At 35.7% G+C, this 24,939-nt stretch overlaps 5 protein-coding genes across 7 annotated transcripts; 2 read left to right on the top strand and 3 right to left on the bottom strand.

The window, feature by feature from the left end:
• The first annotated feature begins 192 nt into the window (after nt 1-192).
• On the top strand, nt 193-3,750 carry LOC145072915 (SMR domain-containing protein At5g58720-like). The gene is made up of 11 exons (XM_079019408.1): nt 193-1,193; nt 1,361-1,386; nt 1,596-1,715; nt 1,927-2,009; nt 2,177-2,418; nt 2,511-2,587; nt 2,665-2,721; nt 2,828-2,895; nt 3,015-3,121; nt 3,241-3,311; nt 3,401-3,750. The coding sequence occupies exons 1-11, from the start codon at nt 671-673 to the stop codon at nt 3,521-3,523; spliced, it is 1,497 nt and encodes a 498-aa protein (XP_078875534.1). The 5' UTR covers nt 193-670; the 3' UTR covers nt 3,524-3,750.
• A 1,315-nt stretch (nt 3,751-5,065) lies between these two features.
• Nucleotides 5,066-6,978, bottom strand: ROC7 (rotamase CYP 7). Its single transcript, XM_079018739.1, has 6 exons — nt 6,829-6,978; nt 6,069-6,147; nt 5,870-5,941; nt 5,569-5,751; nt 5,418-5,493; nt 5,066-5,343 (listed from the first exon to the last, which is right to left on the bottom strand). The coding sequence occupies exons 1-6, from the start codon at nt 6,892-6,894 to the stop codon at nt 5,205-5,207; spliced, it is 615 nt and encodes a 204-aa protein (XP_078874865.1). The 5' UTR covers nt 6,895-6,978; the 3' UTR covers nt 5,066-5,204.
• A 4,788-nt stretch (nt 6,979-11,766) lies between these two features.
• LOC145075427 (uncharacterized) lies at nt 11,767-15,678 on the bottom strand. The gene is made up of 4 exons (XM_079021679.1): nt 15,393-15,678; nt 12,235-12,743; nt 12,051-12,125; nt 11,767-11,949 (listed from the first exon to the last, which is right to left on the bottom strand). The coding sequence occupies exons 1-4, from the start codon at nt 15,676-15,678 to the stop codon at nt 11,767-11,769; spliced, it is 1,053 nt and encodes a 350-aa protein (XP_078877805.1).
• A 1,821-nt stretch (nt 15,679-17,499) lies between these two features.
• LOC145076599 (uncharacterized) lies at nt 17,500-19,491 on the top strand. The gene is made up of 5 exons (XM_079022414.1): nt 17,500-17,797; nt 17,885-18,447; nt 18,523-18,712; nt 18,781-19,056; nt 19,147-19,491. Exons 1-5 carry the CDS (start codon nt 17,696-17,698, stop codon nt 19,465-19,467), a joined length of 1,452 nt encoding a protein of 483 aa, XP_078878540.1. The 5' UTR covers nt 17,500-17,695; the 3' UTR covers nt 19,468-19,491.
• A 361-nt stretch (nt 19,492-19,852) lies between these two features.
• On the bottom strand, nt 19,853-21,937 carry LOC145074675 (Ribosomal protein S18). 3 transcript variants are annotated; one of them, XM_079021006.1, is made up of 7 exons: nt 21,725-21,937; nt 21,109-21,225; nt 20,666-21,009; nt 20,485-20,580; nt 20,350-20,409; nt 20,039-20,248; nt 19,853-19,929 (listed from the first exon to the last, which is right to left on the bottom strand). In XM_079021006.1, the coding sequence occupies exons 2-6, from the start codon at nt 21,209-21,211 to the stop codon at nt 20,060-20,062; spliced, it is 792 nt and encodes a 263-aa protein (XP_078877132.1). In that variant the 5' UTR covers nt 21,212-21,225; nt 21,725-21,937; the 3' UTR covers nt 19,853-19,929; nt 20,039-20,059. The 3 variants fall into 3 exon arrangements, with proteins under 3 accessions (XP_078877132.1, XP_078877130.1, XP_078877131.1); XM_079021004.1 differs by having other exon boundaries at nt 19,853-20,248; nt 21,725-21,936; XM_079021005.1 differs by having other exon boundaries at nt 19,853-20,248; nt 21,109-21,216; nt 21,725-21,936.
• Between the last annotated feature and the right edge of the window lie 3,002 nt (nt 21,938-24,939).

Here is a 24,939-nt window from a genome sequence, read left to right as displayed (position 1 = left end):
CAAAAATTTAGTCTTTCCCTCAATCAGTAGATCACTTGGATGGCATTTTTAAAATTTGTAATCTTGTTGAATTATTTCCGAAAAATTCGTAAATTATTTAGACAGTTGCCAAAAACAATTATGGTGGAAATTAAGATTTCGAAATGGATTAGGTTTAGTATTTTAATATTGAAAAGCCCCACACCTATCATGAAACGAATGGAGCATTTTAAGTTGACTTCAATGGCTTCCGAATCCGATCATCAGATAACTCCATCAAAACCGTTCTTCGCCACAACTTTGTTGGTCGTCACATTCTCATAGCAGTTTCTTCTTTTTACCCAAACCCTTTTCCCCATTTTCGCCTCGTTCAGTTTTTGTTTATATCCAAGTTAGGGTTTTTGGGATCTGGAATCATTAAGTTGTCGCGATCTCATCCTAATAAAACCCTAATCTTGGACCAAAGGATTTACGTCTTATTCTTTTCTTTTCCCCAAATTGCGGATTTCCCCTGTTTCAGTAATCATGTTTCTTATTTTCAATACATTCGATCGATTTGCTTATCTCGCGTATTTCATCCGTATATGAATATCTATACAAACGTATACATATTCCTATAACTATATATTGCTGTGTACAACAATAATTCCTATAACTTTATATTGCTGTATACAACAATAACTTTGGAGGCATGAAGCATTCAAAAAAGAAGAAGAGGCCTAGACCTCCGGTTCCGAAGACGAAGCAATCGGCTGAATGTGAAAACCCTGCCCCTGGTCAGATTGATGACCAATCTAGGGTTTTGAACGATTTGACAGAAGGAATTGCTTCCTTCTCCATAGAAGAAACCATTGAGAATTTGACTGAAACAACTTCGAATTCAAGTGCTAATAGGGACGATGATTCTGCCGAAAGTTTTGGAAATTCGACTGAGACTTCTAGTTCAAGTGGAAGCTATGCTTTATCGAATTGTGATGGTTATAATCATAGGATTGGAGGCAAGGTTAGTAAGGGACATAGGGGGAATAAAGTGATAGCTGCAACTGGAATGGTGTCAACTGTATTGGGGAAGGATTATGTGAAGAGAAGAGGGGTTTCTAAATGGAAGGGATTTGCTGACGAAGGTGCCAGCCATGAAGATGCTGAACAGTTTTTGTGCTCGATGCTTAGTGATGATTGTGAATTGGGCATGGATTTGGTCAAGGACGTACTTTGTGAGCATTTTTTTTGTTTGATATAATTTATGCAACTTATTCTTTGCTTTATGATTGCTTAATATATATATATATATATATATATATATATATATATATATATATATATATATATATATATATATATACTCATTTCTCTAATGAAGAATCTATTTGTTATTTGGCAGGTCAGACTGCGTATGATGTTGAAAAGGTAATTTTTGTCATTTTCAAGCACATTTTTGCTTTTTTGCATTAGTTTTTGTGGTCATCTTGGCTCTAGATTAATCCATCTTGTAGTATATATTTGAAACCAAAATTAACAAAGTAAAACTTCAGTTGGACATAATTACCAATGTTTTTTTTTTTTCATAAATGTGTTTTCTTTATGGTGATGTTTGTGTAATATTATATTGTCTTCAGGCATTGGACATACTGCTTGAATTAACTGCTTCTTCATCTGAGCTTCCCAATAGTGGTCAACATCACACCTCAAACACACAAAGTAAAGATAATAGGGCTCCTCTAGAAGCAAGTTACAATGTAAGCAACATGTTCTTCGTGTATCTTTGAAACAGATTTTTGAAATTATACATTTGCCAATGAATTATCATTATCTAGTGTACATTTGCAAGTTGGTTTACAAGTCTTCATGTTGTCTTCTTTATTGATGAATTGGCAGAACGTATATCTATAGTGGAGTAAATTCTTTATAATCTAATATATTCTTGTGGCTATGATATCTTTATGACAGTTAACCAATAGGACTTCAGACTTAGCTTCATCATCCAAGAGTGATCTTCACAGTAATATATCGTATACTGGCTGTAATGGCAGGTAAGAGGTTCTGATTATCTATATTACTTTCTTTTGTATTGATATCAGATGATTTTGTTGTTAAAAAAATCTACCCAAATATACATATGCTGATATGCATACACATAACTAATGTCATGAAAAGTAGTCCAGCAACTAAAAATCAACCATATGTGTATTCCTTTTAGGAATTATTTCGATGTTCTTGCTAATAATTGTGGAAGTGGTCCCCCACCTGGCCCAAAAACATCCTCTGAACTGACCCAAGACGTGTTGGAATCTCTTTTCTATACACGAAAGAGTTCAAAACATGAGCCAGGAAGCATGAACTGGAGGAATGTAGTTAAAAAAATGGAGTCTTTTGGGCAGATGCTTGATTATCCTTCAGAAGATACTACTGATACAACCAAAAAGCAGCAGCATGTTTTTGGTAACCAAAATTTTGTGACATCTGTTCAAAATTCAAACCAATTGTTTTAACTTGTAACTAACTTGTCTTTGTGTGTGTGGTATATAATATAGCTAAAGGGGACGATTATCATAACTATAGGAATACTGCAAGTCAGCATTGGGATTCAATGAAGTCATATTATCACAAGGCAATTTTTTTTGGTGCATCACTTTTTAGGGTTTTGATTATTCTGGTTTTATTTAAGATGAGCTTTGTATTGTTCAGGCTGCAACTGCATATGCTAGTGGAAAACGGGAATATGCAGCATATCTCTCAGATCAGGTACTAAAATCGAATCCATGTAACTTAGTTTAAATAAATGGAATTTTAAAAAAGTGCTACAAAACCTTTATGATTCCAGATAACAAAATTATAAAATTTGATGCAGGGAAGGATGTGTAATGAAAAGGCTCGACAAGCAGATGAAAGGGCGGGCCATGATATATTCGATTCAAGGTTTGTGACACTGTGAATGAAAAGGGACCTATTTCTATTTGATTCTGGTTGGTGGCATTTATGTAAATAGATGGAGTAGTTGGGTATAATAATATAGAATGGAATGGAATATTATGCAGGAACAAGACGTTTGAGAATGTGATAACAATTGATCTGCATGGACAACATGTGAAACAAGGGATGAAGCTTTTAAAACTCCACCTATTATTTGGTGCATATGTTCGTTGTAAGCAAACCAAACCAAAAGCATCATCATCATCATCTATTTCTTCACTTTCTAATTGTTTCTTTAATCGTTATAAATCTTTCTAAATTTTTTTTTTTTTTTGATTGTGTGATGTACAGCTGTTCGGGTGTTTAGAGTTATCACAGGATGTGGGAGTCACGGACTAGGGAGGTCAAAGCTTAAACAGTCGGTATGAGTTATGAAATTATCATATACTTGTTTTTTTTCTTCAATGATAGTATTTGGGATTTCTTTTAAGATGTGAGATGGTTTTTGTAGGTTGTTACTTTGTTGGAAACAGAGAACATTGATTGGAAAGAAGAAAACAGAGGGACTTTGCTAATCAAACTTAATGGGCAGAGAGAGTTCAGCTTCTTGGACTCAGGGAGTGACTCCGAGTAGTCTTTTTACTTGAATGTTGTATGTTATGTTGAAAGAAAAAACAAAGATATTATTAATTATGACCTTAGACTTGAGATTGTAAAGTAACCTAAGCTGGTTAGTTGGTCTGGTTTTAGACTCAGGCTCTCAGGATTAGTTGTAAATTGAGCTAGTCCTTTTTATTTTTATTTTATCTTTTTGTGTATTCATGCATTAACTTGAATGTGAGGAAATCTTTTTTTGTTACACATCTTACTGTCATCATGTTTTATGCACATTCTTTCATCAAGGACTGTTTTCTGTTCATTTTGCACATACAACAGAGGTAATACTTATGTTTACGTGGCAAATGAGTTTTTAAAACTTAATGCCTGTCTTTTATTTGCTATATATTGGAATGTAACGTGTTTCTCCACCCAAATCAATTCAGTTGATTCTTTAGGGTTATTGCAAAGATAATCAAATAGTATCTTTTTATCAAACCATAGAAGCTAGAATATGGAATACAACTCTACATATAGATGTAAATGTGGGAAGGAATCTAAAATACTGCTTTTATAGATGACGTTTGGTTAATAAAAATATCTTGCAATGTCATCTGTTACTTTTAGGTGTAAAATGTCATGTGCTGTAATTGCATATCTATAGCCAATAGGTGGAACATGCCGGACAACACATGTGAATTCCTAAGAGTTGGGCTTTTGCATATAGACTGACTAACTACATCATTGCCTTTTCCATGATTAAATGATGCATTTTGTCAATGGATCTCCGAAATTTAGGCTCCATTCATTTTGTGGCTCCTTGTTTATTTGGTGGTAGAAGAGGAATTATGGGTTCCATTTATTTCGAGGAGAAATGAAGTCCTACTATCACCTTTCTGTATGTTTAAATACAATTATAGAAATTTTCTAAGATACACAAAGAACAAGTTACTTACAATGACACCAAACGCACATGGTCTGTATTTAAAATCTTTAGAATGCAAAGTCAAATAATTTCAAAGGTACACAAAGAACAAGTTACTTACACTGTCACTTGCTTTTAGAAGAGCCATAATATCTTTATTATATGTGTATAAGTTGTGATGTTAATCACTCTTGGAACGCTCCGTTATTTAATTAATTTTCTTCTACAAGTCAAAGTAGTCACTTTAGACCTCAGTCTCTTCTTTTCTTTGGATGCTTCGTACTAGTCAAGTTATTGTTACATAGAGCACTATAGCCATAGGATCAGCAATTTTGTATATGTTTCTATGGAGGAGTTTTGGTGCACTTTTAAGGTTGAAATACCATCATCATATTGATCCCCTTAACTGAATCAGCCGAAGCAATGGCTTTGAGTTCAGCCATGTCTTCCAGTGTTAGCCTCACAGATAGAGCTACTATGTTCCATTCAAGATTCTCCATCTTGGTGGTGTTAGTTGTTTTTTTTTTTTTTTTTTTTTACCATAATAACTCTGATTTTAATGATAACAATATATATGTATATTTATAAGCTCTCTCTCATCTCGTTTTTACCACAAACAAATGTTCATTCCAGTGCCTGATATTAAGCAAGAAGTTCACTTCAAAAGTTTTGGTTAAAAACTTGTGCCCGATACATAGCATTAACATCTCTTAAAACAAGAAAACTAGTATCATAAAGAAAAAACATCAAACCTAATACATAAAGATTATTGTTATTAATTGGAATATTATTATTATAGAGGTAGTTCACCGCTATCAGCAATTGTTACTTTTGCTTTTGGCGATCCACTTTGTGTCCCCTCAGCTTCCATCTTGTAAACAATATCCATACCCGACAACACCTTTCCAAATACAACATGTTTACCATCCAACCTGACAATAATAAATTACGATTATATCCTCTAATTAACCATATAAATCGAAATATATTAATTATGCTTAATTACCAGCTGGTTGTCACAGTTGTGATGAAGAATTGTGAACCATTGGTGTTTTTTCCAGCATTTGCCATTGACAAAAGTCCTGCAAAGTAACGTTTATTTATCTGTTTTTGTAATTTGACGATTCTACTATTCTTTGTCATTAATTAGATTTTACCTGGTCCAGTATGCTTGATCTTGAAGTTTTCATCCTTGAACTTTTCACCATAGATTGATTCCCCTCCTGTGCCATCTCCATTAGTAAAATCACCACCTTGAATCATGAAACTGGGAATAATCCTGTGGAATGCACTTCCCTTATAGTAAAGAGGCTTCCCACTTTTTCCAACTCCTTTCTCCCCTGAGATGATTCCCAACAAAAATATAAATATTAAAAAGATGAGTTTTTTTTTTTTTTTTTTTTTTTTTTTTTTCTAAAGATTGGTACAAAAAAAAATATAAACATAGCATCAGCATACCAGTGCACAATGCTCTGAAGTTTTCTGCTGTTTTGGGAACTGTTTTACCAAAGAGACCAAAAACAATTCTTCCTGAAACACCAAGTGAATAGAGTCTTTTAAATATATCGCATTTACATGATTGATATATGAAATATGATGATGCTTTAAGATGCCAATAACCCATGAGTTGAAATTAAAAGGAAAAGGTAGGGCATACCAGCTGGTTTTCCAGCAATCTCAACATCAAAATATACTTTGTTAGTCACTTCTGTTAAATCTTTGTTTGACTTCTTAGCCTGCATACAATGTGAAATTCAAATTTCAGAAAGAATCAAAACGGTCTTTGGGTGTCTACATAATGAAGCATGAGAATTTCAAGTGTAAACTCAGACATGCGATGTGATGCCCTTGTAACAGAGCAATATAATCATCAAAACAGGTTTAAGTGAGAAACAGAGAACTGATATTGAAATAACCATTGAAGGGGAAGGAGTTGGGATACAAGTTCTAACTCAAAAAAAAATTATTAACTTCAAGACCTTTGATTTTTGACATTCAAACCTAGTAATCTTCTCGACACATATCTTATAATGTATCTAGCTCCAAAAAAATAGATTGCTTCTGTGTAATTGAAGTAATTATCAATTCAATACACTAAAACAACAATCCTTAACCCAGCTGCCACTTCAAAGACAAGTGGATAGAGTAAAAGCAATCGTACTAAACGATCATATTCCAGAACAAACAATCAATTTACAAATAACGGATGAAACGATGATGCAAAAAAAATAAAAAAAACGAATCGACTCGCATCAAACAGATCCACTGCAATATAGCAGCGGCAACAAATTTCAGATAGATCAAATCAACAAAATCTATGAGATCATAGATCGCTTTAATGATCAACTAAACCCTAACAACAAATGTGATCGCAACAGGAAGAGATGTTTAATAAAATTTAAAAGCTGAAACATTACCTCAGTGAGAGCTAGGGTTCCTATGAGAAGGAGAGAGCATAGAACTGCAGCCGATAGTAACTTCATTTTCTCGACTGTGTGTTTGCAGTGCGTTTGACGGAGTTAGCCGACTGAACCGATGTGAGGTTTATATATATAAATAGAAAAGTGAGGTGTTTTAAGCAAATAAGATGATGACACGTTGTTCATTGACGTGGTTTCTAGGTATTTGATTGGTTCAAATACACTATGTTCAAAGAGCTTCACAATGACATGTTGTTACCTTCTAACTTTTAATCTTTTATTTTTTTTAAGTGTCAAATGATGTCGTGTCGATAGAATGGGTTGAGAAATTGTCCGATGAGTTACAAAATGGGCTTAATACATATACGAAATTGAAAGAAAGACGACCACGATATACCTAATGGAGTAAGTTTTGATGTATACGTTTTTACATTTGTATTTGTTATTTGGTAAATATATTTATAATCATACTTTTTCATATAAATATAAGGTTTTTACAAATGACCTGAGAAATTTCACATTTATATAGAGAAACTATGTTTTTTTCTAGGAAAAATACAAATTTACGAATATGTCATTCAGAAAAATGTTATATCTACCTCAGAAATATGATTTTTTTTTCATACGAGTCTAATATTTTTGCATATCTCATCTACATAAATATCAAATTTAGCTTAAAAAACTAAATGTACCAACGAAAAGGACGGTGAGATGTCGACAGAAAAGACGAGCGGAGGTGTCGTCAGAGGTGAAACTCAAAACACAAAAACAAGTTTTACCTACTATTGTAAGTAATAATTGTATGTTGTAAACAAATATACAAATTTAGGGACGAAAAAAAGACCAAATGTATACAAAATGTTTAGTTGGTTACCCTTTCAAATAATTATCCCAATGTTTAATTATTTTTTGGAACTATACTGTAACACCCCAAAGTTTGGAAAGCCAAGAAAAGAAAGAAAACCTCAAGTTTAAAGGGAGACTCGGCGAGTCCATGGAGGGACTCGGCGAGTCCGAGCGGGATCCGGGTTGAGGTGTTAGCGACCGACTCGGCGAGTCGGCCAAGGAGACTCGACGAGTTGGGTCTGAACGAAGAAAACCCTAAATCCGGGACTTGGAGCCTATTTAAGCGTCTCATTCTCTTTCCTATGGTTCCTTTACTGTCTCTTTACCCCAGAACACCAAACCCTAGCCGCCATATCCGTTTTTGAGCTAGATCTTGCCTTGAAGAGTGCGCTAAAGCTTGGTGAAGGAAGAAAGACCTTGGAGGTGCAAGAAGGGACTGTAGATCTGGAATTGTGGAGTCATTTCAGACCAATTGGAGGTAATAAGCTGTTGCTTGGACTCCCTTTTCATCTAGATCTATTCTTATGTGTGAGTTTTGGTCATTGTTGGTATGATATGTAACCAATTCGAGTTGGAGGTTCAGATCTGAGGTTGCTACCTCAGATCCATGTTGGTTTTAGTCTTGAATCCCCTAAAGTATCAGCCCTTGGTATGTTGAAGAAGCATGTTTGCCATAAACCCTAGTTTAGTGTGTTTTGAGCTTAGATCTCTCAATCTACACGTAAAGTTTGCCACTTTACGTGGGGAATAGGCCCTAGAAGTATGGATCTATGAGTTGGAAGTTCTGTTTGGCTCGAAAAGCCACTGCATGGATTGAGGACTGGATAGACTCGACGAGTCCTTCGAGTGGACTCGGCGAGTAGCTTGAAGATGAGGAGGAACTCGACGAGTAGGATGAACAGCTCGTCGAGTCGGTTGAAGTTAGGCATGGACTCGGCGAGTTGGGCGAGCAACTCGACGAGTTGGTTGAAGATTGTCTAGGACTCGGCGAGTCTGTTCTTGGACTCGGCAAGTCAGATTGCGAAACCCTAAAACCCTTCGAGATGAGACTCGAATCAGTGAGTCGGGTGGTGACTCAGCGAGTTGGTCAGGACAGGACTTGGAACTGGTTGGACTCGGCGAGTCATAGACTGACTCGGCGAGTCGAGTCGCGAATAAGAAAGACCCTGAGCGTATGAACTCGGCGAGTTAGTAGGTAGACTCGGCGAGTAGGGTTGACCTGGAAGGTTGACATTGACCAGGATTTTGACCTTGACCAGAGTTGACCTAGTGACTTTTGGAGGTCAGTTGGACTAAGTGTTATATTGGCTTTTGAAGCTCGAAGAGTTAGTGGAGCAGCAGATCGGAGTCAGAAGTCAAGTAGCAGTCAAGAGGATTAGCAGCATCAGTTCAGCAGTTTCAGGTGAGTTTCCTTTCAGTAGGAGCGGGTCTACGGCCACAATGTCGGCCCGTTTAATTATCAGTAGTTTCGGACTTTGGTCTGATGCAGTAGTTAGAGTGCTTGATGTCTTTGTGATACAAGCATGTTTGTGTTATGTGTTCCGGACTCTGTTCCGATGCAGTATGCAGTTTATGTGTTTATAATAGTTGTTATGTTTTATGCTATGCCATGATCAGTCAGTTCCGGACTTCGGTCCGATGCAGTTAGTTCCGGACTTCGGTCCGATGCAGTTAGTTCCGGACTTCGGTTCGATGCAGTCAGTTCCGGACTTCGGTCCGATGCAGTTAGTTCCGGACTCTGGTCCGATGCAGGGGACAAGGTCCCAGACAGTTTCGGACTTCGGTCCGATGCAGCTAGTTCCAGACTTTGGTCTGATGCAGTGGGCAAGGCCCAGTATGTGCTTTATATATGTATTGTATGGTATGTGGTAAATTGGGGGAGCTCACTAAGCTTCGTGCTTACGGTTTTCAGTTTTGGTTTCAGGTACTCGGTTTTCAAAAGAGGAGCTCGGGAAGATTGCGGAGCACACACCATAGTCAGTTAGCTTGGGAATGTTTGACTCTGATAATGATATTATGTTTTGAATTTAATACTCAAAAGTTATGTTTGACTTATGATACGTTGTTATAAATCTATTTTTAGTAATGTTTTAAAAGAAATTTTTAGTCGTGATTTTTGGGTCGTGACATATACTGTTGTTTTAATGAAATATAAGTTTTTATCACAATTTGCAACATTTATCGTTTAAAAAGCTTCCCAGATGTCAATGTCAGTTAACAGCCCAAAAAGGGGAATGTACTTAACAAAGCGTCCTACAAAACACTACCATACCATGTAACCTAATTAGAACCAAACTTCCAATTCTACCAAACATTATGGACAAGAATTGGAAGCTTGTTACCAAAAGACAAGTGTACAAAAAGTAGATGTTAACAAAAAGGGCAATCTATTTACTAATGCCCATTTTCCTAAGCTTCAGTTTCCTAATTCTTTCAGAGAGAGTCCTATTTTTCTCCCAATGGATATTGTAACAACCAGGACCTAAGGGTATCACTCTTGTTCTAACCTCTCTTTCTTCAACTTCTTCTTCTTCCTTAACCTCTCTCTCTCTCTCTCTCTCTCTCTCTCTTCTTCTTCTTCTTCTTCTTCTTCTTCTTCTTCTTCTTCCTCCTCAGCCTCATCCTCTTTTTCCTGAACATCTCTTTCATCAACATTTGTTTCCTCAACTTCTCCATAAACCTACAATATGACAATCTAGTTAGTAAATCTACAATATGAAAGCAAAAAATAATGTAACAACACATACCTCTTTCATAGCAACCACTACATCAGCATGTGTATATCCAGACTGTAGCAACTCCTTTAAAGTTACTCTTTCATTCACCATCACCTCATTGTAATTCTCTTGTTCCTGAACATCCTCCTTTGCTTTACTTATAGGTTGCTTACCATTAGGTGTATGGGTGAAAAGACCATCAAAATCTTCATCACAGGTTAGGGACACATCCTCCTTTGCTTGCCTCTAATGTTGCTTACCATTAGGTGTTTTCTTTGTTGTTTTATTCCTTGATCCATAAACTTTAGTTTTCCCTCCTCTCCTTACCATCATCTTAGTCCTTTTCATAGGAGTAACAGCAGGACCATCATCTTGATGAGCAGATTCAGAAACTGGAGGAGCACCCATCTTGATCACCAGATTCTGAAACAGGGGGAGGAGCAACACCCCTTCTCGGTATAGCAGACCCAACTGGAGGGAATTAGTCAAAGATAGGTTGGCCTCCTCCATCTTTCCTAGGTCTTCCAATCTTCCTTTTTGGGACAGGGGGCTTAGATACCTCATCGTTTGTGCGTAAAATCTTATTATGGCCAAGTTGTTGGCACTTTCTACACCTAACAGTCCTAGGAACCTTTAACCTTTATGAGGGGTATTTGGCATCTTGTGATTCAAATGCATGCTTCACTCTATTTATTTTGGGTCTTCTAGGCATCCTTTTAACTGGGGGTGGTATTGGTTTAATAAACTCAGTCCTTGGCCACAAGTTGCTTCCACCTACAGGTTGTATGTTGTGACTATATGTTGCAACATATTTGTCCTTGTGGAACCAATACGAAATGAATTGAACTGGATCTTTGTGGATATATTTTATTGCAGTTTGACTTTGCACACACGGTATGCTAGACAACATCCACAAGTTGCAGGTGCAAGTGTGAGTAGCTAAATCAACCTTGTATCCATTGTAGCCATACCTTGTCTCAAACACATCACCACCACATGGAACCATTGTCCACAACCTACACATAAAACAAACCAATCACACACATAAACAATAAATGCATAATATATTTGGATACATGCCCATAAAAACTAACATTACATCATATCTTTCCCAAATTCATAAATCTTTAGTTGAATGTTAGGCCCACAATTACCCCTTCATTTGGATACCTCTTGACCTTGATGATAAAACCTTTTTCATAAGAATAATCCTTATTTCCTCAAGCATTGTAAGTAGAGGCTTCTTCTTTATTTCTTTAATCATGCCATTGAAACATTCTGTGACCCCATTCTCTACTACTTCACAAGCATACCCATGAGAAAAGAAGGCTCTGCACCAGGTTTCAGGTTTCCTTGCCATAAGATAGGTGTATCATGTTTCTGTTATCTTCTTTATCTTCTCCATTGTAGCAATAAAATCCCCTTCCATTGTACTCATAACATCTTCCCAGAACAAATTCTTTAGCTTCAATCTTGTGAATTTCTTCCTAAAGTTTTCAAAGATGTGTCTAGCACATTGTCTATGCTCAACACGGGGGAGTAGGTTTGCCACAGCCTGTAGAAGTCCATATAATTAACAAACAAACACAACATATGTAAAAATTAATGAGTGTTACATAGAAATATATGATGTACACTAATATATGATGTTGGTACCTTGTGTTGGTCTGAGATAAGAATCAGTCCGTTGCCAACACCAAGATCCAAATCAGCAACCAAATTCTCAAAGAACTAGGTCCAGTTGTCCTTATTCTCAACATTCACAACTATCCATGCTATTGAGTAGACATGGTAGTCTGCATCCCTCCCAATAACAATTAAAATCCCCCCCCCCCAATACATGCCCCTTCAAGAAACTACCATCTAGTTCTATTACCCTTCTACATCCTCTGTTCCATCCATCTCTGAAAGCCTTGAAGCCAACATAAAACCTCTTGAAATAGTTACACCCCAGATTACTTTCTACCCCCACCAAGCAAGTTGTACCCTCATTACTCAACCTAATTGCAGTTGCATAGTCCCAAACCCTGACATAGTGGTCTTCTAACTTCCCTTCTATCATCCCTATTGTAGTATCCCTTACTCTTTGGCATTGCCCAACAGATACACTCACTAAAAACCTTTGTAGCACATTTGCTTGCATCTCTAGCAATGTCATCTCAAGCTTCATGATTACATCTTTCAGGTAGTGTTTGGCTAACCAATTGCTAGTAACTAGGGAACCAAAGTGACAATTCATAGCACACAAATGAATTTCATTACATAATTTAATATAGAATGTCCTTTCATTGTACTTCCATCCATCTGCAACCCTAAATGGACACTGCATTTTTTTTGTCACTGCTTCCACTACCAAAATTAGATATAACCTTCATTCTATCACTTTTTTCAAAATAAAGTTGGTATCCTCCATGGACTGCATAGTTAATTAAAGCAAACCTGAGTTGAGCAGGTGATTCATAATAGTCTCCTAATCGGGGCCTCATCTCTTTCCAGTCAACATTGGGATCATGCACCCTATACTCAACACCAACATTGTGACATCCCATTTTCACGGCCAGAAAAGACCGATTTTGTTTATGCTTTATAAAAATCAGAGTATCTCTTTTAATAAAAATGTTGCGAAATTTGTTCCCAGAAAAACATGATAATCGCGTTATCAAAGCATTTCTAAAGAAATATATTTTTATTCAATTTTAAATCATTTGGGATGTCATCGTCAATACAGAAACATAAGCATAAACAGAACTTACATTCATTTACACTAGTGATCTACATCTCTTTTAAATCTCTCAGTGTAATGTCACTTCATATCGACACCTGTGATACAAATAAACTGAGTGGGTCAGGTTGGGAAACCTGATGAGTACATAGGGTTTTCAACCCACAATGATATAATTATTATGTTTAAACAATCAAACAATCAACCCAATTACCCATCCCCATTATCTTCTTTATTCTTAATGATCTACCCTAAGAATCAACTATTTCTCGTTCATTCATTCCTAAGGATCTTCCTAACGAATAGGTACGAAGTCCATCGTTGTAAATGACACGTCTGTCAAGCACAGCTGCTAATTCTGTCACTTAGGCGCGGCTGCCAAAATTGTGATATTCTCTATGGGGCGCATCTGCCGGAATAGTCCTTTTAGGCGCATCTGTTGGGGTTATGAGGTTCTCTATTAGGCGCTTCTGCCGGTAGAGTCCTTTAGGCGCATCTGCTAGGGTTTTATTGACAGTATCGTTTTCGAGAGTCCACTCGCAATACATATCAATGGGTTTTTAGAGTACCCCTGGTGAATACACAGTTCAAAACACCTACAGGTTGCGAGCCTGTTAGTGTCTACTGGACTGTCTAGAATAGTCCGTGGTTGTCATCCATACTCTGCTGAATGACGGGGCCATCACTTGGGTAAAAGGATTCTCTCATGGTTCACCTCTCACCCTTACCTCATGGTCTATATCACCTCTTCATCATTTTATTTTTTTGTCACACAAAAACTATTTCATCTACCCATGATTTACCCAACACATTTTGTAGATATAAAATACATATACTGTTTAAACCGTTTAAAACGTGTATAAAATCGTTCATCCAACATAGATAGCAAGTATACAGATAATATGCACACACAACATGTAATTTATATAAAATACTTCATATCTATGTGTAAGCTGAAAGTAACTATGCACTCACTAGTTAAGGTGGTGAGTCGGCACTCGGACAACAGTTCGTTACTCTTAAAACAATTATCCCTTGACAAAATCTAGTATCATTACCACTAGAGTTTAGTCTAACGTTTGACGAGACTAATTTAATAGTCTAGCTATTATTATTATTATATAAGCATTAAACAATACTTATATAACTCATAATAATAGCCCAAACACTCCTTATAAGGTCCTAATAACATTACTATATTGTAACATAAGCTATACTAAAGATAGAATAGGTACAACTTACTTACAGCGGGTTTTCTCGAAAACCGGGCTTCGCTGGAGCAGCGTTCCCGAGCCAAAAGGCTCTTTTCTTGGGGCTTCGGGAACCTCGGGGCTTCCTTCGGGTGCTAGGGGGTTTACCTAGACTTTTAGGGGGGTTAGGGGCTTTAGAGAGAGAAACTAGAAAGAGAAAGAAGGGTTTGAAGGTGTGATGAAATGGCAAGACCCGACACTTCTATTTATAGGGTGAATTCCTGACGGACTCGCCGAGTCGGTTCACTGACTCGCCGAGTCGGTGCCACGTGTCATCATCTGATGGCTTTCCTTGGGGAGAAAGCCTTGGCCCATATTCAGCCATGTCACCCATTTTACAGCAGCACCCTTCCAACTTCTAAACCCCGTAACTTTCGCATACGAGCTCCGTTTTCGACGTTTTTTTTCCACGCGTAGGTAAAAACAAGATCTACAACTCTCATTTAGACTCCGTCGGCTAATTCTCGACCGATCTCAAATTTAACAGTAGGAGGCGTTTAGACTATTAAATGACCGCGAAGAATTCGTAACTCCTTCATACGAACTCCGTTTTCGTCCATCTTTTTACCGTTGAGTTCCTATTAATGAGATCTTCAACTCTCATTTAGGTCGCATAAGCCAAAAACCGCTCGAACTAAAATTCGAGTTTTGAGTCGTGCACTGCTAAGCCGAATCTTAGAAAAATCATAACTTCTTCATACGAAGTCAGATTTGGGCGTTCTTTTTATGGATTTTCTCGGTTTAACATATTCTAGGACTTTCGTTTAGGTCGCTAAGGCTAAATATCGCTCTATCGTAAATTTACTATTTACGCTTCCCGATGTCGTGCCGGTTTTGCCGTAAAACTTCGACGGGCGATAACTTCTTCGTTATAACTCGGATTTCGGCGTTCTTTATATGTATGGAAACCTTGAGACATATTCTACAACTTGGTTAAGATTTTTTGTTCTAAATAATCTTTTGTCGAAAAGTCGTTTTCGACACTTATTGCCTCAAAATTGAATAGCCCGGATCTGCGGACGTTACAAACATCTTCATCGTCCTCATTTAAGTGTGCATGCTCATTTTGTTGGCCACCAGGAATGTGTCCATCATCTACCATTCCATCAATACTCCTCCTTAATATGTTTTCGTAACACAATAAGTTAAGAAAAGGATCATCACATAGTTTTGAGGGGGATTTGAAAGTTTCTTCAGAAAAATCCAAGAAGCTAAAGCCAAATGCCTCATCATCGGAGTCAGAGTCTGGAAGGGATGTCTTCTCAGGGAGCTTAGGCCATTTAGGCTTCTTAGTTCCAGAAGTAGAAGCCATCTGTTTCATCAAAAAAAAAACTTGTTAGTTAAAACTTGGAACTCCATACTCCATAGACGAAGATAACCACCCTTAGAATCATTAATTTCTTGTATCCATACACATACCTTTCTGCTCCACCTTACTTCACCAACGATTTCGGAGCTTCGAAATGCGAAATTGGGGATTGTGAAACCCTTCTTAGTGTCAAACCCTTGTCGAATGCATGAAACTCTTTATCAGTGATGGTTCGTGAAAGGTGATGGCTAGAGAATATGTTAGTGGTGATCGGATAGAACATGTTACCTGCTAATCACCAGGTATTAGCACTCAAGTGATAATTCCACAAAAATATTGTGTCAGCAGTCAATGAAAAATTAAAATCATGGCTTTCTCCAATTTAGTGGCAAAAATATAGGACTTTTATGATATTAGTCAAATAAATAAGTATATTTGAGATTGACTATTAACCATTTCCAATGGTTTGTGGTGTGATAGTAGAGATATTGTGAAAATGATTTGGTTTTGATGTGACGACATTTTTTTCTAGTAGACATATAGTGACCATACACCTTAACCTAAGACAACATAAAGTTGGTGATATACAACCAACTTGGTCATTCAAATGCAAGGGCATAAAGCCATAAAGGGATACAAATAGTTTTTTTTATATATATTTTTTATTTATTTTTAATTCAGAAATAGTTATGTATGTGATTTTTTAAAAGTTTTTGATAAATTATGAGGCTTTTATTAAAACACGTTGAATATGGAAAATTAAAAGTTTGGCTCTTAAATTTTCAATTATGATGTGACCAACAACCCCAAGTTTGAATGTATACATCATAAAAGAAAAATATTTTGGAATATTACATAGCATGTGTTTGGCAAAATTAGATGGTGGTTGATAGTTGGAAGTTATAACTTTTATTTGTTATATAAATATTTGACAAAAATAACTGAAAGTTTTTTAAATGTGTAAAAATTACATAAAAAATAATTGCTTAAAAAGGATAAATATACAAATATATTTTTAAGGATAATTTTGAAATTTTATTTAAAACTTAATAGTTTTTTTGTTAAACGGTACATAAAGTGTTTTATTATTATTATTATTTGGAATTTTTATTTAAACTAAAAACTCTCCTAAACAAATTTTTTTTTTGTTAAAAGTTAGAAAACTCCAAACGTTCTCCATAGTCTTGTGTCTACGTGAAAAAATATGAAGAACTTCATTGGAAATGTTTTTTAATAATCCAGTTTCATATTATTGACGATGCTTTTATATTGACAGTTTATATTTTTTTCATAATGTGAAAAATATTATTGCATTTATAATTTTATAAGTTGCAATTAGTAACATATGTTTGGGATTGCGTTTGAAAAGTGTTTGGTGTCCCATCGTTGATTATGTGTTTGTGATATTTGAGGAAAGGCACATGGGATTCAGGGGTGTTTGACTTAGCTTTTGTGGGGTAAAAGTTCTTTTTGTAAAATGACTTTTTGTAAAAGAATTTTTTACAAAATTTATTGTTTAAAATGTGTTTGGATTAGCTTTTAAAGGGAAAAAGTAAAAAATTAAAGTGTTTGGTTTAATTTTTACATGTAAAATGACAAAAAATGACATGTTTAGGGTAGATGAGAGGTATATTGGTAATTTAATATTTTTAGCTGGTGAAAAGTTGGGAAAAGTCAGGTAATCGTGACTTTTCAAAAAGACTCAAATTACTCTATAAGAAAAGTCATTTACAAAAGTCCTTTTCCTTTTGCCAAACATCTTTTGGACTTTTTCTAAAAAATAAAATAAAAAGTCATTTAAGTTCGGCAAACACCCTCTCAATTGCTAAACACCCTCTCAATTGCTGGGAGACGCTCGGAGGAGTAGGAGGCGGGAATGGCAATTTGTGGTGTTCACAAACTCAGTGCGATATGAGAGAGAGACAACTGTTAGAGAGAGAGGGAGGGAAGGAAGGAAGGAGATACGTAATTTTCGAGTTTTACATCGTTCACACAACGCAATGTTGAGGAATTTCAAATCATGGGCACGGTTGCAAGGAAACCGAACCGAAGCCCTACGTCCCTCCCGCTTTTCCGTGTTCTTCTGTTCCTTCTCGTTCTCACCGGCGTCTTCCTCTTTGAGGTATCTTCCTAATCTTTCTTTACATTTCTGCCCAAAATTTTTTTTTTTTAAAGTTGTCGTTGTTGATTGTGGCATTTCATCCAACAGGTGGACAACTTGGCAACGCAGACCAAAACCATTATCGGTTACAACTTAGAACCAACGCCTTGGCATGAATTCCCTGCCAAACAATTCAACAACGAAACAAAGATCGCTCGAGCTTCCAGAATCATACAGTGCTCTTTCTTTTCCTGTGGAATTAAGTCTCACACTAACCAAACCCCATTCACTCGCAAAATCGAAAAATGCCCTCGCTTTTTCAGATGGATACATCACGATCTGGAGCCATGGTCGGAAACCCGTATTTCACACGCCCTGTTAATGGAAGTCAAAAAGTTCGCTTCTTTCCGCGTCGTCATCATCAATGGAAGACTGTACGTGGATTATTATTACGATTGTGTCCAGAGTCGCGCCATGTTTACCATATGGGGATTTTTGCAGCTCCTTAAAAGATTCCCAGGTAGAGTCCCAGATGTGGACATGATGTTCGATTGCATGGACAAACCCTTAATCGAAAGAAACTCATCGAATACCCCTCTTCCTATTTTCCGTTATTGCACCACCCCTAATCACTACGACATCCCGTTTCCCGACTGGTCTTTTTGGGGCTGGTAAAACTCTTGAATCTTTTCATCGCTCTTGACAAATCGATCTGTATAGACTTGATAATATGTGAATTCAACCAGGCCAGAAATCAACATAGGACCATGGGAAGAAGAGTTTCAAAGCATTAAAGAAGGTTCGCAGAAACAAAGCTGGAAGAACAAGTATCCGTATGCATATTGGAGAGGAAACCCAGATGTTGTTTCTCCGATCAGAGAAGCACTGTTGCAGTGTAACGACACTGAACAATGGGGAGCAGAAATCATGCGTCAGGTACCTAAATGATTTCTGATTTTTCTTTTTTTGATTTCTTTTACTCATTATTTGGTGTTGTGTTGTAGAATTGGACCCGAGAAGTAATGGATGGGTTTAAGCAGTCGAAACTATCGAACCAATGCAATCATCGGTATAAAATATATGCTGAGGGTTATGCTTGGTCTGTAAGCTTGAAATACATTTTGGCATGTGGTTGTGTTCCTCTTATAATCAACCCAAAGTATGATGATTTCTTCAGCCGAGGCCTTTTTCCAAAAAGAAACTACTTACCCATCTCTCCAGAAAACATATGTCCATCCATTAAAACAGCGGTTGAATGGGGAAATGAAAATCCGGTCAAGGTAAAGTTTCCCGTTATATTTATTGCCAATCATCACACATCCACCTACTTTCTTTGATAGAATTACATTTAATTTTGTGGTGATTGACAGGCGGAGGAGATAGGGAAATCGGTGCAAGATTTCATGGAGAGATTGAATATTGATAGGATTTATGATTACATGTATCATTTGATAGTGGAATACGCCAAGCTGTTGGATTTTAAACCGGTTAGGCCTTCGACTTCACATGAAGAGTGTGTGGACTCTTTGTATTGTTTTGCGGATCAAAAGCAAACAGTTTTTTTAGCAAGATCAGCGACTATGCCTTCAGAAGCACCTCCTTGTATGCTCCCTCAACAGGCAAACAGACAGATTGATAAAATGATAGCTCAGAAAGCTAACATTATAAATTCTACCCAACTTTTGATGTAAATGTTATCTTTGTACAGATGTAAATTGTGATTTCAGGTTATATATATATATATATATATATATATATATATATATATATATATATATATATATATATATATATATATATATATATATATATATATATTACTTCTTGTGTATGTGGTTTAAAGCAAGTTTCTTTCAACTCAGTTTTTTGATTTATGTAAAGCCATTTTTTCTATCAAGCACCTGAATCGTTAATTGAATAGTAAACCTCTTCTAAAAAGTTTAAAGTTTCAAATGGAAACCAACAAACATGCCATAAGACACATTTATGACATGATCATGAATGAGAAAAAAGAATAGTTTTAACAACTGAAAAATCATTGTTTAGAAGGCCTATCAAAAAGATTACATCAACACAAAAAACTTCAACGTTTATATGTTTATTTCATTTGGGAGATGAGGTGGTGCTGCATAAGCAATAAGCAAAAGCCAATCCTACAATATAGATCAGCATGATTTTGAGAGATGTAATCTCCTCAAAACAAAAATGTACTTTGGAATCATTCAGTAATAAAAAAAAAGGTCTAAATGGATAGACACTTACAACAAACAAAAACAAAAGGCTCTAAGAAGCATCTGAATCAACAAAATTCTGCTCATAAACTTCATACTCATAATCCTTGTCAAGATCCTGCATTGTCCTCCCATAAATGAAGTGTTTTGTTCCCATTGTTGTAAATGGCATTAATCCAAATGCCCTTGCTGTTTTTATCTCTCTAGCTATCTTCCTCTGTGCTTTTGCACTGATTTTTGTCTACATCATAACAAAAAATATTTAAAAAGAAACTAAAATACCAACTTCAGAATGCAATAAAACAACAGAAAATTTTTATTTATAGTTTTATACTTTTATACCTTGCTTCTCTTGATAATAACTCCAGCCTCGGTTATAAAGTTAGCAAGAAACCTCACATTCTGCATCAACCATATGCAAAAAATCATTAAGTGAGATGAAAGTGAATGATTTTTAAAGCTGCAAAAATTGCTTACCCTGAAATCAGCTTTTTGTAGAACTTCTTGTGTTGTTACTTCAAACTCTAATCTTTTTGATGGCTTACGAATACCTGGTTTTGTAAGATCAAGATCCTGCATATGTCGTACACAATTGAGAAAGAGTGATAAAAAAAGAACAAAATAGTTATTGTTTTATATTTATAATAGTTGATAATACCTTAACATCATAAGTGTTACCAGGCCAAAAAGTGACATCTGATCTGAATTTATAATCATCTTTTTCAATTTCATTCATGTCATATTCAAAGTAAGTAGCAGCTTCTTTCAATTTCCCATCCATACCATCAGTCAAAGATGTGAAACTATCATCTAAACCATCCAAAAACCCTGATCTTCTAGAAGGACCATTCATTCTAGATCTATCTAAAGCCTTTTTTTGCTGATCTAATTTCTGAAAAAAGGAACTTGAAGTCAAACTGCTTCCTGGAAGATCACCAAAAATGCTTCTTTCAAAGTCATCCAATGTCTCTGAAGTGTTTGTATTTGCGTAGGGGTCGATAGCTGTGAAAGAATAAACAAATGAGATATGAATCAATGTCATAGACATAGTAGTTATGAATGTATGAATGACAACAAAATAAGAATATATAGTTATGATACCTGAAGCACTACTTGTGGCCAGAGTCCTGGTGATTGAAAAACCATGGCAACTAGGTGAAATGCCAGCTGCAAGAGACCTTAGAACACCCTTAACAAGTTTCATTTCTCCTATGAATACTAACAATAAAAGTTAGTTAAAACTTTAATTTTGCAATAACAGTATAAATGGTGATGAGGATTCCTGTTAGGATGATGCAACATGTATTCTAATTAATTGTAGGTCAGTCTTTGAGTTCTGAAAAATGACAGAATAGTCGTATCATTTCTGGATTGGCTATTTAGCAATTATATTTATATAGTTTCTTATTAAGTACGCATGCTAACTGTTTGTTGAAATGCCAGTGATAATTTCGAATTTTTGGTTGACATCAAATCGCTCCAACCACTGTATATGCGCATGTTTAGCCGATTTATGTAGCAAGTAAACAAAATTAATATATCGTGGAAAGTGCAAAGGCTTAAGGGAGACTGGACATTCGCGAGAGTGTGTAAGCGCCATAAACATAACAAGAAATCAATAATTACTTTCATATAATCCCAGATTGATAAACAGAAATGCAAATCAATAAGTGTAGTGTACGAATCAAATGAAAATCAAGAACCCTAGTTTACTTACCGCTTACGAAGCTATAGCTGTAACTTCTTCCTGGTGCTTCTGTGCAGAACAGTAGATCATCGAGGTGTGACTGTCGAGTGGTCGTCGGAGTCTCTGGTCGAGCCGTCCAAGGTTGAGGCTCGTCTGGTTGTCTCGTCGATGATGGGAAACGATGGAGAAGAAGGGCAGTGGAAATGCTGGGCTTTTCAGTTCGCTTTTGGGTTTACAGAGAATTCGGTTTTGGGCTTTATGGTCTAGTAAAATTATCTGTCTATATCACTTAATTTGTTATTATAATTGTTACATGATGGTTTGACCGGAGTTTGTTTTTTTGTTTTTTTAAATAAAAATAATTCTTTTTTATGATTTATAATTTTAAATTAATAATAAACATAAAATTTAATTAAAAATAAAAAGCATTTCATTAATTAAAATAAAAATTACATTATACCTAATATTTAAATAAGTAGAAAATTAAAAAAAAAACAAACAAAAAATCAAACAAACCACAACATAGAAAGCATAATTAATATCCTAATTTTAAAAAAACCAAAATACGTCACTCGGAATCATCGTCATTGTCATCGACCTCATTGTCTTCATCATTCTCCTGAACGTCACTCTCGTCTTCGGAATCTTCGCTCTCGATGAATATATCAGAATCCTCGTCTGATTCGTCAAATCAGCACAAAGGGCGTGATGAATGTCGCGATTGTGTACTTCTCTTCTAGTTGCCCTATACTCTTGTGTACCATCGGCTACTTCTTCGAAATTTGGCAAAACTTCATTTTGTTGTACCGACATATTGCTCTTCCTTCTTCTTCAAGAATCATATTATGCAATGTGTGACAACTGTCAATTCTGGGTCAAACAAAGTTAACAAGTCAAACAAGTCAAATCGGCTATAATTAGGGTTTTAGGATTTACAACGCAAAATTCGATAATTCAAGTATATATTATTTTGGCAAAAATAATATTCATAACACGATATAGTAATTACTTTGATGATTATGAGGTTCTTATGCTAATTTGAATTTTTAGGATTCAAATTAAGTAATTATACATTATTATACCACATTTTTTATAAAATATCATTTTTTTATAAAAATTATCACGCTTTTATAAAACTACCTAGATTTTTATAAAATTTAAAAAAAAAAAAGTTGACATTAGGGGACAAGATGGTTTCATCTTTCCCAACAAATCTATTACACAACAAATAACCAGGCCTTTATTCAACATGTAACCATGCATGTCATCTCACCCCACCCCACCCCCTACCCACCCCACCACCCTCCTTCCCCCTCCACCCTTAAAAATAACGTCCACCCCAACCAGGCCTTTATTCAACATGTAACCATGCATGTCATCTCACCCCACCCCACCCCCTACCCACCCCACCACCCTCCTTCCCCCTCCACCCTTAAAAATAACGTCCACCCCCCCCCCACCTCATCATCCTCAGCTTCATCTTTTCCTCCATCTTCTTCATTTCACCTCTCAAGAACAAGCTCCAAACCTTCAAGGATAAAGCTTCATAAGTTAGTTCTTAGAATTTTGGTAAGCATTTCCTTGTTAATCTGGTGTTTTTACTCACATTCTTACTAGTTTTGTTACATTTACACACATTTATATGTGTTATTATCCATAGGTTAATACCATCTTCAAGTGTTCTTCAACCATCTTCAAGTGTTCTAAGCTTGAGGATCTTCATATTCATCTCTTTATCCACTAAAGAATCCACTCAAGATGAGTTCATACCCCTTCATTTTCGAGTTTTCCAAGTTTTTAGGGGGGGGGGGGGTACAAGTAAAAAAATCTTATTTGGATGTAAGGCTTTGCAAACTAAAAATACAAGTTACAACACCAAAACATAATCTAAACTTAAACATCAGCTTTTAACAGAAAAGGTTATGGTGTATTCACCGACTGTTTTGACCGTCTTAAACTTAATATTTTTCAAAACTGTTCAATATGCAAATAGTTCAGGTTTATACCTTTCTAAAGACTACTCGCACGTGTTCATACAATTTTTCTACAATTTATGGCGATTTTTACAAAACTGTCTATCATTTCAGAAATGATTTCAGACTAGTCTGTGAAGATGAATATTTTCACACTGGTTTGAAACCACTAAAAATTATAATAAAAATTATGAACAAAGTAGACTTATTTTCTAAACTCTCAGAGTTTGTGGATCCAAATTTCGACTTACGATGACTTTTCTATAATTTTTCTAAAAACATGGACAGAAAAGTCAAAAACTAGAAATTGTCTTTATTGTACTAAATGTTTTTATACTTGTGTTAGAAGTAAGTTTGTATGACATATTCACTTAAAAACATCTAGAGAAGATATTTAATATGTATTTATATAAATGATTATATAAGTATTTTCAGTAAACAAAGAAGATAAACTATAATATGTATAGTTTGGGGAACAGTCGCGTTATTTTACTCTTTTGGGTCAAAGGAATAATTATATAAAAATATGATTATTTTATACAATTGTGAATGCTATAAAAGGATAATACAAATGATAACAAGGAAAAGATAACTTCAACACACTTTATGTAAACTAGTTAATACAGGATTGTGAGCCACTCCTTCGTTGTACCAAACACGGTACCTCTTAAAATCCTGAATTATAACCAGAGTCTCCTGGAGGGAGAGCGTGAGTTTGTGTATAGATCTATACGGGATTGACAACCCCGCACCTCAGTTGTTCGCTACAGTTAGACCCGCAAGTCTAGAGTGACAAACGTCATAAATTTTCGACATCTGAAGAACGTCGCGCAGGTCATTAGTCATATTAGCATGGTTATAATGAACACTCACAATAAGCATTAACTAATTTATGTAATGGTAAATTTTCAAATTGTCTAAAAGGGGTATTAACTTTGTGATTACTTATCATATACATCAGGGTTGTTTATAAATAATATCCGATAAGTAGTGGAATGTGTGATTTCCACCTCATTTCATGGTCCTTGTTTGGTTGTGGGCTTATGAAAGATCCACACATTCAACCATCCATTCGACATTAGTTTATATATAGCTAGTATAAATAAAGTGATCATAGAAGGATCTATCATGGTCACAATGATGGGTTTTATGCATAAGAACACTCATATGTGCTCATACAAACCCTAATGCTTGGATCTAGGTTTCTCTATTATACATGTAATGAATCCAAGACTTACAAACCCTAGATCTATCAAATAAGAACTGAAATAA

The sequence above is a fragment of the Lactuca serriola genome, chromosome 9 (assembly GCF_051521515.1).
Source record: "Lactuca serriola cultivar US96UC23 chromosome 9, Lser_US96UC23_V15, whole genome shotgun sequence".
Taxonomy (NCBI): Eukaryota; Viridiplantae; Streptophyta; class Magnoliopsida; order Asterales; family Asteraceae; genus Lactuca; species Lactuca serriola.
The sequence above is the reverse complement of the archived record's forward strand: the minus strand, read 5'-3'. Positions and strand labels throughout refer to the sequence as shown.